General features: G+C 28.4%; 1 protein-coding gene across 1 annotated transcript in view; it reads right to left on the reverse strand.

Moving 5' to 3' along the window:
* LOC134837177 (protein O-mannosyl-transferase Tmtc3) overlaps window positions 1-13,380 on the reverse strand; it is a 97,643-nt gene that overhangs the window by 60,760 nt on the left and 23,503 nt on the right. Inside the window, exons 3-4 of the mRNA XM_063852532.1 lie at window positions 11,748-11,884; window positions 3,862-3,943 (exon numbers count right to left, since the gene is read on the reverse strand). Coding sequence (XP_063708602.1) covers window positions 3,862-3,943; window positions 11,748-11,884 — 219 coding nt within the window. The remainder of the gene's footprint in view (window positions 1-3,861; window positions 3,944-11,747; window positions 11,885-13,380) is intronic.

The following is a 13,380-nucleotide window of genomic DNA, read 5'->3' on the forward strand; positions in this document are numbered from 1 at the left end:
TCCTGCCTTGAACTGCGAACGAGCAACGATGATTTTTTTTTTCGACTCGTTTTTTTTTTGAATTGTACATTTTCTTGGCAGGCATCCCAGTCGTTCGCTCATTCGTTGCTTGCAGTCCGACACGATTGCATAATGTGCCGCTTGTTTGTGTAAATAATAATCTCTGTACGCGTTCTCTTTAATGTGATGCTCCACATTTAGGTTGGTCGGTATTGCGGTAGACCATTGAAGCGAAATGGCGGAATTGGAACAATGAAAAAAAAATTTTGCTTGAAAAATTTTTTAACCGAAAGAATTTCTAATTGAAAAATTTCGCCACAAAAGCTCGAGTCGCTCATTAATTATACCGCATGTCACATGTCTTGTTACAAAAAAAAAACCCAAAAAATATCTTTAATGAAATTTTAACATGTCCCAAACAAATGTAACGCACAACAATCCACACCTATTTCATTACTACGACTTGCTTTAAAGCTGTCACATTGTGTGTCTCACAGCACATTTTGTGGTTTTTCTGTTGTTTACTTGTCTACCTTGTGCGTTGTTGGGATAAATTTGTAGTATTGGAAATGTTACAGCCAAAAAATGAGATTGAAAAGCATTCGTTGTAACAAAAAGCGTAACGGTATTTAAAAATTTCTTGATTTTCCGAATTTTCCATTGCTTTCCACGAATTTTCGATGTTTTCCTAAAATTTTTAATTTTTATATTAAAAATTAAAATTTTATTAATTTTTCGAATTTTCTACGATTTTCTTAAGAAATTATCAGTTTTTAAATTTTTCCATGAGTTTTTCATGAATTTCCCAGATTTTTCAAAAAATTTCATTTTCCATGCTGCTCACGAAACTCCTACGTTTATTTTAAAGTTTTTAAAACTTTCGATTTTTTCGATTTTCCGCGAATTTTCCAAGATTTTCTAAAATTATCAAGTTTTCCCGAAGTTTTCTTCAAATTTTCCTTTTTTTACATTGCTTACAAAAGTTCCACGAAGATTTTCAGGGTTTCAAAATTTTCTAGTCATATTTCCAATTTTCCGAAGTATCCAGGAAATTTCCTGGTTTTCCACTTTTTTCTAAAATTTTCACGATTGTCTTCAAATATTTTTAGATTTTAAAACTTTTATTTTTTTATTTTCCTCGAGTTTTCCTGATTTTTCCAAAATTTTCCCGGGTTTTTCCAAAGTTTTCCAAGAATTTTCATGGGATTGGTTCAATTCCGGGTTTCTTTTTAATAAATTTTAAAATGCGGTAAAAAATAAATATTTTCAGATCTGATGGAAAAATTCAATTATATACTCTTTGCTTCTTTTTTGCGTTTTCGGGGGAAAAAAACAGGCACATCATAAATTATTTACACCACTGTTGAACGAGTGAAAGAGAGAAGGAGAGAGAACGAAACACATATAAACCATTTAGTAACGTTGTTGTATTTATTTTAAAACGAATCTGCTTTTTTTGCCAGCTCGCCATCCAGCCGACACCACACATTTTGCTAGACAATCCATATTTTTCCACCCTTCTATAATAGTTGATGATGCCGTTTTTCATTAACGTTATAGTGCATCCGGTTTTTTGGGTTAGCTTTGCTGCCCATAAAGAGGAAAACGTTTCCCGTGTCTCGTCGTTCTACACCAACAACCGACAACCGACGACGAGCTCGTTGAAAATTTTCTCCTCGCTCGCTCGCATGGACAAAATTCATGTGGAAACTTTATTTTTCGTCGTTGTCATTAATACATGTTGCATTAAAATAAAAATAGCAGGAGCCAGAAAAAAAATCCTGATAAATATAATTTTACGAGAAAATTTTCCCGAGCATGAGAAGAGTTGATGGGTGACTTGCCATGCTTTTAAAATTAAATATTTTGTGTCGACATGCGTTCTCTTTATCTCTCTCATGGGATAATGACGCTCCGATGGCACTTGTACAGAGATAAATATTTAATAGGAAACTTGCTTGTTTTTTTTTCTTCTCGCGCGTTGGATAAGCTGCTTTGCTTATTATTATTGTTCGTCGTCGTTACTAGGTCGTTACTTATGAAAGGTGTGAAAAATTGCGTGCCATCAGTCAAGTTTGTGGTGAACGTACATACGAGGCGAAAATATGTGATATGGATTATTTTTTGCACACACACACCCACATTATGTACCTGTTCAGTACTTTAGTTAATAATATGTAATAAATCTCTCGTTCGTATTTTCTTTCAGTTTTACCGTGTTTTTTTCTGCCGAGGAACGTGTGGGACTGACAAGGTATAAGTTTTAGTTACCGATATTATTTTATGTGGATTAAAGGGACTTTGTGTCCGTTTTTTGCTATTTAGATAAAAATCGTGTGGGGGAATTACTAATTTTAGGTCAATGACATTTTTACAAAATTTTTGTGACGTTTTGGGAGTTTTTTTTTCATAATCTGTCGTTTTGTTAAAATTTTAATAAAAATGTTGTTCTTCGCTGACAATATTAAACAAAATTTCTTCAGATTTTTTCTATTAGAAATTTTATGAAATTTGATTCAAAATTTACTGGGCGCGAATTAGAATCACTTTAAGTAGGTTTCCGCGAAAAATTATTCAAAAAAAAAATTCAAATGTTATCCATTTAATCGATCAAAATAATTGATTTTTTTATTTTTTTTCGTCGAGTTAAAAAAATATTTTAGTAAAAAAAATATTATCTTTTTCGATTGAACACGTGAATAATAAATATAAAAAATGGCGCTCATTTTGACTTTAAGATCTTGACGAATTAGTCGAAATTAGTCAAAACTTTTTAAAAGATCTCAATTTGATGAATTTTTAAATTTTAAGTAGGCCTAGCTCTAAGAAAATAAATTTTAAAATCCAATTTTTAGCTTATTGAAGACACTACGATCATACCGATCACAAGATCTAGTTTTTGGCGCCAAATTTAAAAATTATATTTTTAAAAAAATAATGAGATATATTAGGTAGTCAAAACTTTTATCCCTCGTGATTTTTTATAAATTGCTTTTTTAAAATTTGGCGCCAAAAACAAGATCTTCTGGATCTGTATGATCAGTAGCTTCAATAAGTTGAAAAGTTGATCCTAAATTAATGTATCTCTTTCTATTTATTTATATTAAATATTTATAAATTTTTAAAATTTATAAATATTTTTTATTCATAAAAAATTAGGAAAAAAATTTAAAATATTTTACTCATATCATCATCCTTAAAAACGTCTGAATTTTACTGCAAATCATCAGTCAATTCATCATCACTAAAAACCCGTGTCATTGACACCAAATTCAGGTCAAACAACGCTCATTACGTTTATTATTCAATATATTTCATTTTATGTAAAAGGGATCATTGTCTGTGATTTGGCGAATTCGAACAACGACCATCATCAAATGCAGCTTTGGCGATAAAAAAAACCACAACAACCCAATTTTCACACAAAAAAGTGCTTCGTGTGTGTGCAAATCGATCTAATATATGTATTTTTTTCGTGTGTTATCAACTTTATGACGTATTTTTATGACATAGTAAAATACCTTAACCTACATATTTCATTTTTTTTCGCCTTCTCCCTTTTTAAATAAAAACTTTTCACACACCACATCCTTATGTCTTTAGTCGAGTCGTGTTGTTGTGACGCGTGTGCATGTGTGTTATAATGAGGATCTATGGTTCTTTGCATTACATTATCAAGTAGAGAGCGCGCGCGAGGCATTCTCCTCACGTAACTTTGAGGGAGCGGCCGTGTATCGTCGTCGTCGTCGTCGTCACACAAAACAAGCGGAATTCGGAGTGTGAAAAGTGTTATTAAAAATATGTTTTTTTTTCGTTCCTTGTTTTGTTTTATTATTATTTGTGGAGAAAATTTAAACTTACCGCTTCTGTGTGCACGGGATGAACAGCGAAGAGCATCGCTGCGGCAAAGCTCGATGTTTCAGGTAACAGCAATGCGCACATTCTGTAAAGAAAAGAGAAAAAGTTGAAATTTTTTGTAATAAAAACCGAACCAACCAACGGTTATGAATAAAATAAATAATATTCTAAAAAAGAAAAATTGTCTGTTTTATTATGCAATCTACCCATACACTGAAGGAGATAGGCACAGAAAATTCCTATATTTATTTCTTAAAGGACTCATTTTATATTCACTTCATAAAAAAGATAAATAATGTTGAATAACGCAGCCGAAAAAAACACCTTTATTATGATTTTCGTTTCATTTCTTTGAACGCACGCATTTTTCCCTTTGAATTTCGCACAAAAAAATAAATAATAATAATTGGAAAGGAATTCATACAAAATACATTTTAAGCTCTTAAAAAATTATTCTCATCAATTCGTTGGGTAACTTTCTACCTCTTAAAATTATTTTTTTTATGTTTCTCTTTTTTTTATTATTTTCCAGCAGTTGTTGTTGTATATTTTTAGAAAATAAACACACTTGTGGTAGAGCATTTTTTATCGTCCAACAGTCACGTTATGAATTTTAATGATTTGGCTTTGATCAACTTTTTTTTTTGCTCCGTGTGCGGAACAAGAGAGCGGAAAAAATTGATGAAAAATAAATATAAATAAATAAATAAACAAACAAGAATTTTTTTCGTGTGTGTGTGTTTGAATGGCTTTGTTCGGCCTTTTTATGTTTTGTTAGTGATAAATTGTATTAGTTTTCGATGAAAAAATATTTTGTGAAATAAAAACAAATTTCTGAAAATTACTTTTTAACAAAAAAAAAAAAAAATCAGAAGAATTCTTCATTTAATAAAATTACATTGATAACCTTTGGAAGAGAACGCGTGTGACATAATTCCACGAAAATTGATAACAACAGCCTTGACTTGACAAACAAAAATCATATATTGCTGGATGATAGGAGACACGTGTAACGTCAAGAAATGTCTATTTTTGGATAATTCTTGGTGTAAGATGTCAGATTATTTTCTTGGAATGAAGTAATTTTTTAATCAAAAAATTTATTAAATATTTTTTCGAGGTTAAATATTTATGTTTTTGAATGAGCTGCGGTAAAAAATATTTTTTTAATAATTTTGGAGCATTTATTTATTTTTTTAATAATTATTTTTAATTTTTTAAAATTATTATTTTGGCGACTATTTTTAGATTTTTAAATAAAAATATATTTTTTTAATAATCGTATTTTATCATAATTTTTTTTTAATTTAAAAATTTAATTTTTTATTTAAAATTTTGAATTTTTAATGAAATTATTCAAAATAACTTAAAAAAATATTTACTGCCATTTTAAATTTTTTTTCCAGAAATCAATATTTTTATTTTATTTATTTTTTAATTTATTTAAAATTAATTTATTGATTTAATTTATTTTTTCTTTATTTTATTTTTAATTTTTTTTTTAATAATTATTTATTCATTTTTAATTTTAAGTCTATTAGTTTTTTTTCTTATTTAATAGCTGAAAGCCAAAAAATTGTATATTTGCCCAAAAATTCTTCGAAACTCGGTAAAAAACAACAGAACCAAATAATATTTTTAAGATAAAAACAAAATTATTTGAACAACATAAACAACAACGCATTGCGAAAAACAACTTTTTGTTTACATCCCCGAAAAATTCCCCTAATTGAATGCCTTTCACTCCATCAAGCATCATTTTTAAGTTTCTATAAATATTTTTTGCTTTTATCTGTAATTCGCTACCAGACGCCTCCACTTGTTCAGTTGAGCAAACTAATCAGAACAGTTTATGGACGTGTCAGCTGCAATTTTGCTTCGTTGTTGCTTCATCATCTGCACAATAATATCTTTTTTCTCCTTTTATGCCGTAGTTCGTTCACACATTCCACTATTGTTGTGTTATTGGAAGGGAAAATAAAATAAAGGAGACGAGAAAAAACGATTATTATTATCTTCACTGACATGGCATCGTCTCTCTCTTGTGTGTGTGTGCCTTAGTGCAAGGGCAGAAAATACGCTATGTCGACGTAACAAATAAAGTATAAAATGTTTGTTTCTGACACCATTATATAATTTTATGAAATACATTAATCCGAATACCTCTAGCGATACAAAATGTTTATCATCATCATTATTATCATCATTTTCTTGTCTTGCGATGCTAGTCGTCTGTGTGTCATTGCAAAATGTATTTCCGTGACGTTCACGAGAAAATGTTATTTCCTGTATTTCTTACTCGTACGTTCGTGTATTGACGAGTTAATCCTTTATTTAGCGAAGACAAGGATGAATAAATTGTTGTTTCTCCGTTGTTGTTGTTGTTGTTGTTGTACACAGTAGAAGGATGATGTAATAAATTAACATCATGAGCAAGTTGTGAGTAAAAATGTCTGAAGGCTAAGTTATCCTTTGAATAAACATCATACAGCAAGATAATCCCTTCAAACTTGTATCTCTTGTGTAATAAATTTTTTGGCGCAGAATTTTTTTTTTGCTTTCTCTCTTTCGGTCGCTCGTGCGTTTTTGCAGATTGTTATCAAAGTTTGCGTTTTCAGGAAAATCTTTATGAAAATCGCTTTTGGCGGCATAATTTTGAGAAATTGATCCGGAAAATCTTGATCTGGTTAAAAATTTAGCGGCTTATATAAGTTTAACTCTCAAAATTAATACTTAAAAATATTTCAGAATTTAAGTTGAGAAATTTAATGTTATTCTATAAAATTTGCACTCAATAATTTTTTAATTGTTCAAAATTTTTATTTTAAATATTTTTTTGTAACCGATTTTAAAAAATAATAAAAACCGTTATGGAAAAATATATATAAATATAAAAAAATATTAAAATAATTCCAATGTAAATTTTAAAAATTTAATATTTCAGGGTGCAAAAAATTTCATCAATGGAAATCAATTTTTTTTTCAAATTTTTTTTCATCGAAGAGTTTTTCAAGTTTAAATAAAAAAATTTTTGGATTCATGAAAAATCAAAAATCAAAAATATTTAAAAAGTTAAAAATATTCATCAAAAAAACATTTATTTGACTGTTTTTTAATGAAACTTTTTTTTGTTTTTAAAAAATCATGAAATATTGAAGCTATGATTAATTTGAATAAACCTTATACAAAATATCTACGAAATACTTAAAACATAAAAAAAAAAAAAAATCATCAGAAAATACCCAAAATTGTTTAAATTTTTTATTTTGTTGTTAAAAAGTATTTAAAAATTTATTTAATATAATTTTATTTTTTAAAATTGCTGCTGGTTCACCCCCCCCCCCATTTCTTTTTGAAAAAAAATTTTGGGACAAAATTATATAAAGTCAAAAATTTGGAAAAAAAACTTTAAAAATTTTTAAAAATATTTTATAATTTCAAAAATATTCTTAAGCTTAAGTTAAATTGGAAAGTTTTTTACGAAAGTCAAAATATTTTTAATACATCTACTTAAACTTATGCTTCATATTTTACTAAGCTTAAGTAAAACAAAAATTATTAGGTCTATTTTAAAGTTTTAGACTTTTAGGCTTGTTTTTTAAATAAAAGTCACTTAAGTCGACTTAAAAACTTATTTTTTAAATTTTACAACTTTGGACGAAACAAAAATAAATTCAAGTACTTTCGGGATTAAACTAAAGCAAAAAATCATATTCAATTCCTTTTTATATCAAAATCCAACTACTTCAGAAATACTTAGACCAACAAAATCTCATCTCATTTTCCTCCACGTGCAACGACACAAAAAAAAATAATCAGAAAATATCAACACTAAGCACTTGTATTAACATCATTTACACGAGTTTTCAAGGAGGTTGTTATCAACATCATCATCATCATCATAAAGATCATCATCATAATATAATAAAAATAATAATAGAGCCGAGGAAGAGTTGCAATGCCAAATACAAAGCATCCCTTCTAGTATTACCACAAACACACACACAAAAAATAAAATAAAAAGATTTGCTGATTTGATGTTATAACAACTTTTATAGAAATGGCAAAGAATAAGAAAATTGGAGCAAAAACCATACAAAAACTCATTCTAAATTTACCGCACAGACACACAAACACACTCTTCTCTCCAACTATTTTCACAACCTTTTTTTTTCCTCCCCGCATTTTCATCGTTTTCTCTATTCACGAAGCACGAAAAAAGCTTCCTCTTCTTTTTTGCATCGCACATCGCAATTGTATATTCAAATCCTTGTAGTATTACTCGCCTATGTTCCAGTTTCAGATTTAACATTCGAAAAATTTCTTCACATGTCAGACACAGACAAATCCTTGAAAAAATTTTTTTTTCTTTTCGTTTGGAGAAAAAAGATGACTATCACTAAACTGCAGCAATGCACATCATTAACATATGTTATTGCATTTCTTTTGCGCGCGCCTTCGACTCACTTTAAATGCATTTATAATGGTTTCGAAAAATAAAATAAAAAAATAAAAAACGAAAAAAGGAGAAAAGTCATGAAAATGAAGAGAAAAGAAATCATATAAAAAAGTTTGAATATTATGAACTTCTGGTGCAAATGCAATTTTGTCTTGCGTTTCTTCTTCTTCGACTTGTGTGCCATAGGCGAAATCTTAGAAGACGAGGATACAAAAAAAGGGAGCAGGAAATCGAGATAATAATGCTTTCACTGGCACGTACAATAAACCGTGAAATATTATATTCCTTTATTTCGCTAGAAGGGATAAGGTGAAAATTTTTCCTTATAAGAACGTGCGTGCATGATATAATGCTCGAGACACGAGAAGCAGCGGTACGAGTGCGAAAAGTTATTAAGTTTTGCTAGACTAGATGATGCTGCGAAAGAGAAAAAAAGTACAGTTGAGGGACTCATTTTTCTTATTTTTGTTCTTTTGAACGTTCTTCATGAGTTGTGAATGAATATGATTTGCGTGACGAGCGAGTTAACTCCCGTAACTGGAGGTCACGTGACTTCAAGTCAAGTTTTTAACGTTAAGGGAGTGCTAAAAAGTTAAATTTTTCAATTAAAAGACGTAAAAAAATTTTTAAATGAACATTTTCAACAGAATTTTGATTTTTATGGGTTTATTAAATTGATTAACGTAAAAATTAAATGAAAACCAAAAAATTTTGGTCACGTGGTTAAAAATTTTTAAATGTGAAAACACATTATAGGATTAAATTTTTACTAAAATGTGCAATGGGTGTAAAATTCAAAATTTGTCTTGGGGAGAAAAAAATTACAATGTGCACTAGGTCTTATCTTTAAAATAAAAATAATCACGTGGTTTAAAATTTTGGTTTAAGAATTAGGTCACGTGGTTAAAAATTTTGACACAAAAACTAATCAAAATGCATATTGGTATGAAATTTTACCAAAATGTGCATTAGGTTCACGATTTAAAATTTCCCTGGAGAATGAGATTGATCCAAGAAAAATATTCAAAATTAGTGGAAACGTTTACTAGCTTCAAAAAAATTTTGTGGTCACGTGGTTATAATTTCCGAAATAAGAAATGCTTCAATCACTCAAAATGCACAGTGGGGTCAAATTTTATTAAAATGTGCATTGGGATTAAATTTTGAAAATGTCTTAGAATCAAACTTAAAATGATCATTGAATTTTGTGACATTATACAAAATTTTTAAAAAATATGATCACGTGGTTTTTAATTTTTTAATAATGTCAAATAAAAAACATAAAATCCATGCCAAAACAAAAAAAAAACTAAAGCAACTTTGACTACCGAGACAAAAGACAATAAAACCGGATACAATTGCGCCGCGAGGTCTGCGACGTAAGAAAACTCAGTGAAACATGATACAATAAAAAAAAATAAAAACAACGAAGCGAGATGCGTTTAACTGTCACGCCAGAAGAGTAAAGACAAGCATCGGGTTGTGTTACCGGAATGTATAAAATTTATGTTGCTCCTACGTTTTTTTTCTGCGTTTTCATCGAGATCTTGATCTCTTTTTTTCCTCATATGAATTCACAAACAACAAAAAATAAACAGTAAATTTACTTTTAGCAACGACAAAGCAGAAGAGACAAGACAAGAAGATATACAAATTTTCTTAAATTATGTTTGACATCCGCTCGTGTGTGCGCTCGTTGTAGTAAAAGAAAAAAAATATATAAATGTCTCCATGAATATTTATGGCACGATAGGCAGGGGCGTAAGCATCTTCTTCGACTTTAATGAGTTAAATGATACGCACTTTACAATGATTTCCGCTGGGACGTTTCGCGACGAAAAAAAAGTGACGCGTCACCGATATCCTCTTTTCTCCGGAATTCGATGAGAAAAACTGTCACATTGAGTAAATACCCGATGGGCAAGTTGATATTTTGACAACACACGAGCGTTATGCAAATAAAAACGACGCAGAGCGATACCCGTTCAGTTAGTTTTGCATAACGTTATAGACTTTGGCAAATAGAACGAAGACTACTTGGTCGCCTAAGGGCCTCTTTTGAATTTATAATTTACATATTTCCCAGAGAGAGAGACGAACAGAGTGACAGAGTTACTTCGTTGGAAGTCTATTTTAATCCAATTTATTTCTTTGACGTTACTTTTCATTCATCTCGTCCTAGAGCAACGAACAGAGCAACAAAGAAACAGAGTGAGTTAAAGTTGTTGTCGACGTTCTCCAAGGGACTGTGATTGCTTAACTTTTGTTCATAATTTCGAGTTTTTTTTTAAATTTTGCTCCTTTCTCTTTATCATTTTCACTTATCTTTTTGCCTATAAATGGGGTTACTTGCAAACTAATCAAATTCAACAATCTTTTATCTGATTTCCTTGACCTTTTTTTTGAATAAAATTCTGTGAGACGGAAAAAGTTAAATTTGAGACCTCAAGAGTTAAATTTTATACGTCAAGAAATATTTTGAAACTTTGAAGATTATTTTTTAATCTCAATAGGAGAACTTTATGCCTCCATTAACCAATTTATAAAAAAATAAATAAATTTAAATAAAATTACAAACTAAATTTAGGACCTTAAAAATTTTATTAAAGATTCTAAATTTAATTTTAAGTCCTAAAAATAAATATAGACCTCAAAAAGTAGATAAAAGACCTCAAAAATTTAATTTAACTCACAATTAAAAATTTAGGACCCAAAAGAATTTAAAAAATAAATTTAAGATTAAAATTTAAAAAATTATTTAGGGCACTAAAAAATCAATTAAGGACCTCAAAAGATAAATTAAGGACCCTCAAACATTAAATTTAAGATCTTAAGAAATAGATTTAAGACCCAAGAAAATAAGAACCTTAAAAAATTTAGTTCTTAACCTAAAAAAAAAAATTAAGGATCTCAAGAAACAAAATTTAATTATAAAAGAAAATTTTAAGACCTCAAAATTCAAAAGTCAAAGACTTCAAAAATTAAATTAAAGACCCCAAAAATTAAATTTAAGTCCCAAAAAAAATTAGGACCTAAAAGAATTTAAAAAAATAAAGAATTAAAATTTAAACTTAAAAAAGAATTATTTAGAACTACTTTAGAATTAATTAAGGACCAAAAAAATAAAAATTTAATTTTATTAAAAATAAAACAATATAAATTCATAGTGCACGAAAAACATTTAAAATCCTCACAAAATGAAATGCAAATGAAATAACCACGCATTTTAACTCCCTGATTCCCATTTTCCCCATTGAGATTTCTCACTTTTCAGAGAAAAACAGAACGAAAGAAGAGAAAACCGCAATCGAACGTGGTTTGGTCAAACCTTAAGACGATTTTCCATGAAAATCAGATTTTTATCTACATTCACAGCACAAAAAAAAACGGGATAGAGAAAAATATACAGAAAAAGAGGAGAAAAACTTACCTAAAATACATTAACGACACAATCGCATGTAGCATCAAATTCACTACATGGTAACCGGCTGGCTCTAATCCATGAAATAAAAAATTCCATCGAAATGTGAGTACGCACAGTGGTCTGTATGATTTATGGCTTTGCTCCTGAAAAGAGACGTTAGATAAAAAAAATAAATAAATTACTTTTTTGACAGACATTTAATTTGTACGGAAAAAGAGAGCAAAAAAGTGTTGTCCTTGTTCGTATTCGAATGTTTTTTTGTGGGTCATTTTCAAGTTTTATTTATTTGTTATTACAAAAATTAACAAAAACACACACAAAAATTATCGCTGAATTACCTGTTGATTGAACAATGAGTTAAATTCGTACTCAATGGACATTTATACGATAATTAATGTCAATCAATGAAGTGTCTATGTGTTTAAGGGTGAAAAATGTCAGGAACGGAACTAATATCCTGTCAAATTATTGTTCAGAACGTAACTTTTAACGATGAATGTAATTTGTAATTTTGATAAATTGTTTCTTTAATGACATGAGTTGTGCATTTATTGTCAAAATTTTTAATTTTATATAATTTATAAAATCAATTTTTAAAAAAATATTTTTTCACTCAATTTTTAATTAAAAAAAAATAAAACTTTGAATAAAAAATAATTTTCAGAAATAATTTGTCTTTCAAATAATCATAATACATAATAATAAATAAGTTTTTCAAAAATTAAGAAAAACCTACTTTGAGTGAAAAAGAATTTCTCAAAAAAAAATTTTTTTTTCCTTTATTTAAAATATTTTTTTTTATAAAAAAAAGCATAAAAATATAAATTTATTACAAAGCACATCAACTGACGTGGATAAAATGCGATGAAACTTGCGTGACAAAAATTCAATTCAAATGGAATCAATTCTGTCCGATATCGGAAAATATAAAAAAAATGCATTTCTAACGCTATTTTAATGGATTTTTTTTACTCTCTGAGTCATTGTTCATAAAATATGAAAGAATTTTTTTATTACAACTTTTTGTTATCTTCATAGTTTCACAATAAACCACTGAATGGAGAGTTAAAAAATAGTTTTTGCTTTTCACAGAATAGCACTTTAACACCTTTTGTGAAAAACAACAGAAAAAAATGAATTAAAAGCTTTTGTTGTCGCGAAAGAATGACGTTGTTATGGTTGAAATAATGCGTTTCAATTAAAAATTCATCAGGAAAAAAACATGAAATTTAAAGAGAAATAAAAAATTTTGTCAGGTGAAAAATATAATTTTAATACAAAATATAATTTTTATTTATTTTTTTTTATTAAATTCAGGTTCAAAATAATTGTTGAATTTTTTAAATTTATTTAAAAAAAATTCTTTAAACAGCTCTGCAAATATTGTCCTTGTAATTTTTAAATTTTTCAATATTTTTTTTTTGTTAGTCATCGTTCTACTAAAAAAAACATAATTTGGGATGAAAAACGTGTCCGTAGGCCCTTCCACACCATTAGTTATTGAAATATTGAACGAAATTCAAGTGATTGGAAAAAATCTCATTTCTTAAAGGTTTTTTTTTGTTCATCGTCCTTCGTACGCAAATTAAACCTTATTTTTTGCATGAATCATTAAAACTGTCAATTTTTATAAACGCGC

The sequence above is a fragment of the Culicoides brevitarsis genome, chromosome 1 (assembly GCF_036172545.1).
Source record: "Culicoides brevitarsis isolate CSIRO-B50_1 chromosome 1, AGI_CSIRO_Cbre_v1, whole genome shotgun sequence".
Taxonomy (NCBI): Eukaryota; Metazoa; Arthropoda; class Insecta; order Diptera; family Ceratopogonidae; genus Culicoides; species Culicoides brevitarsis.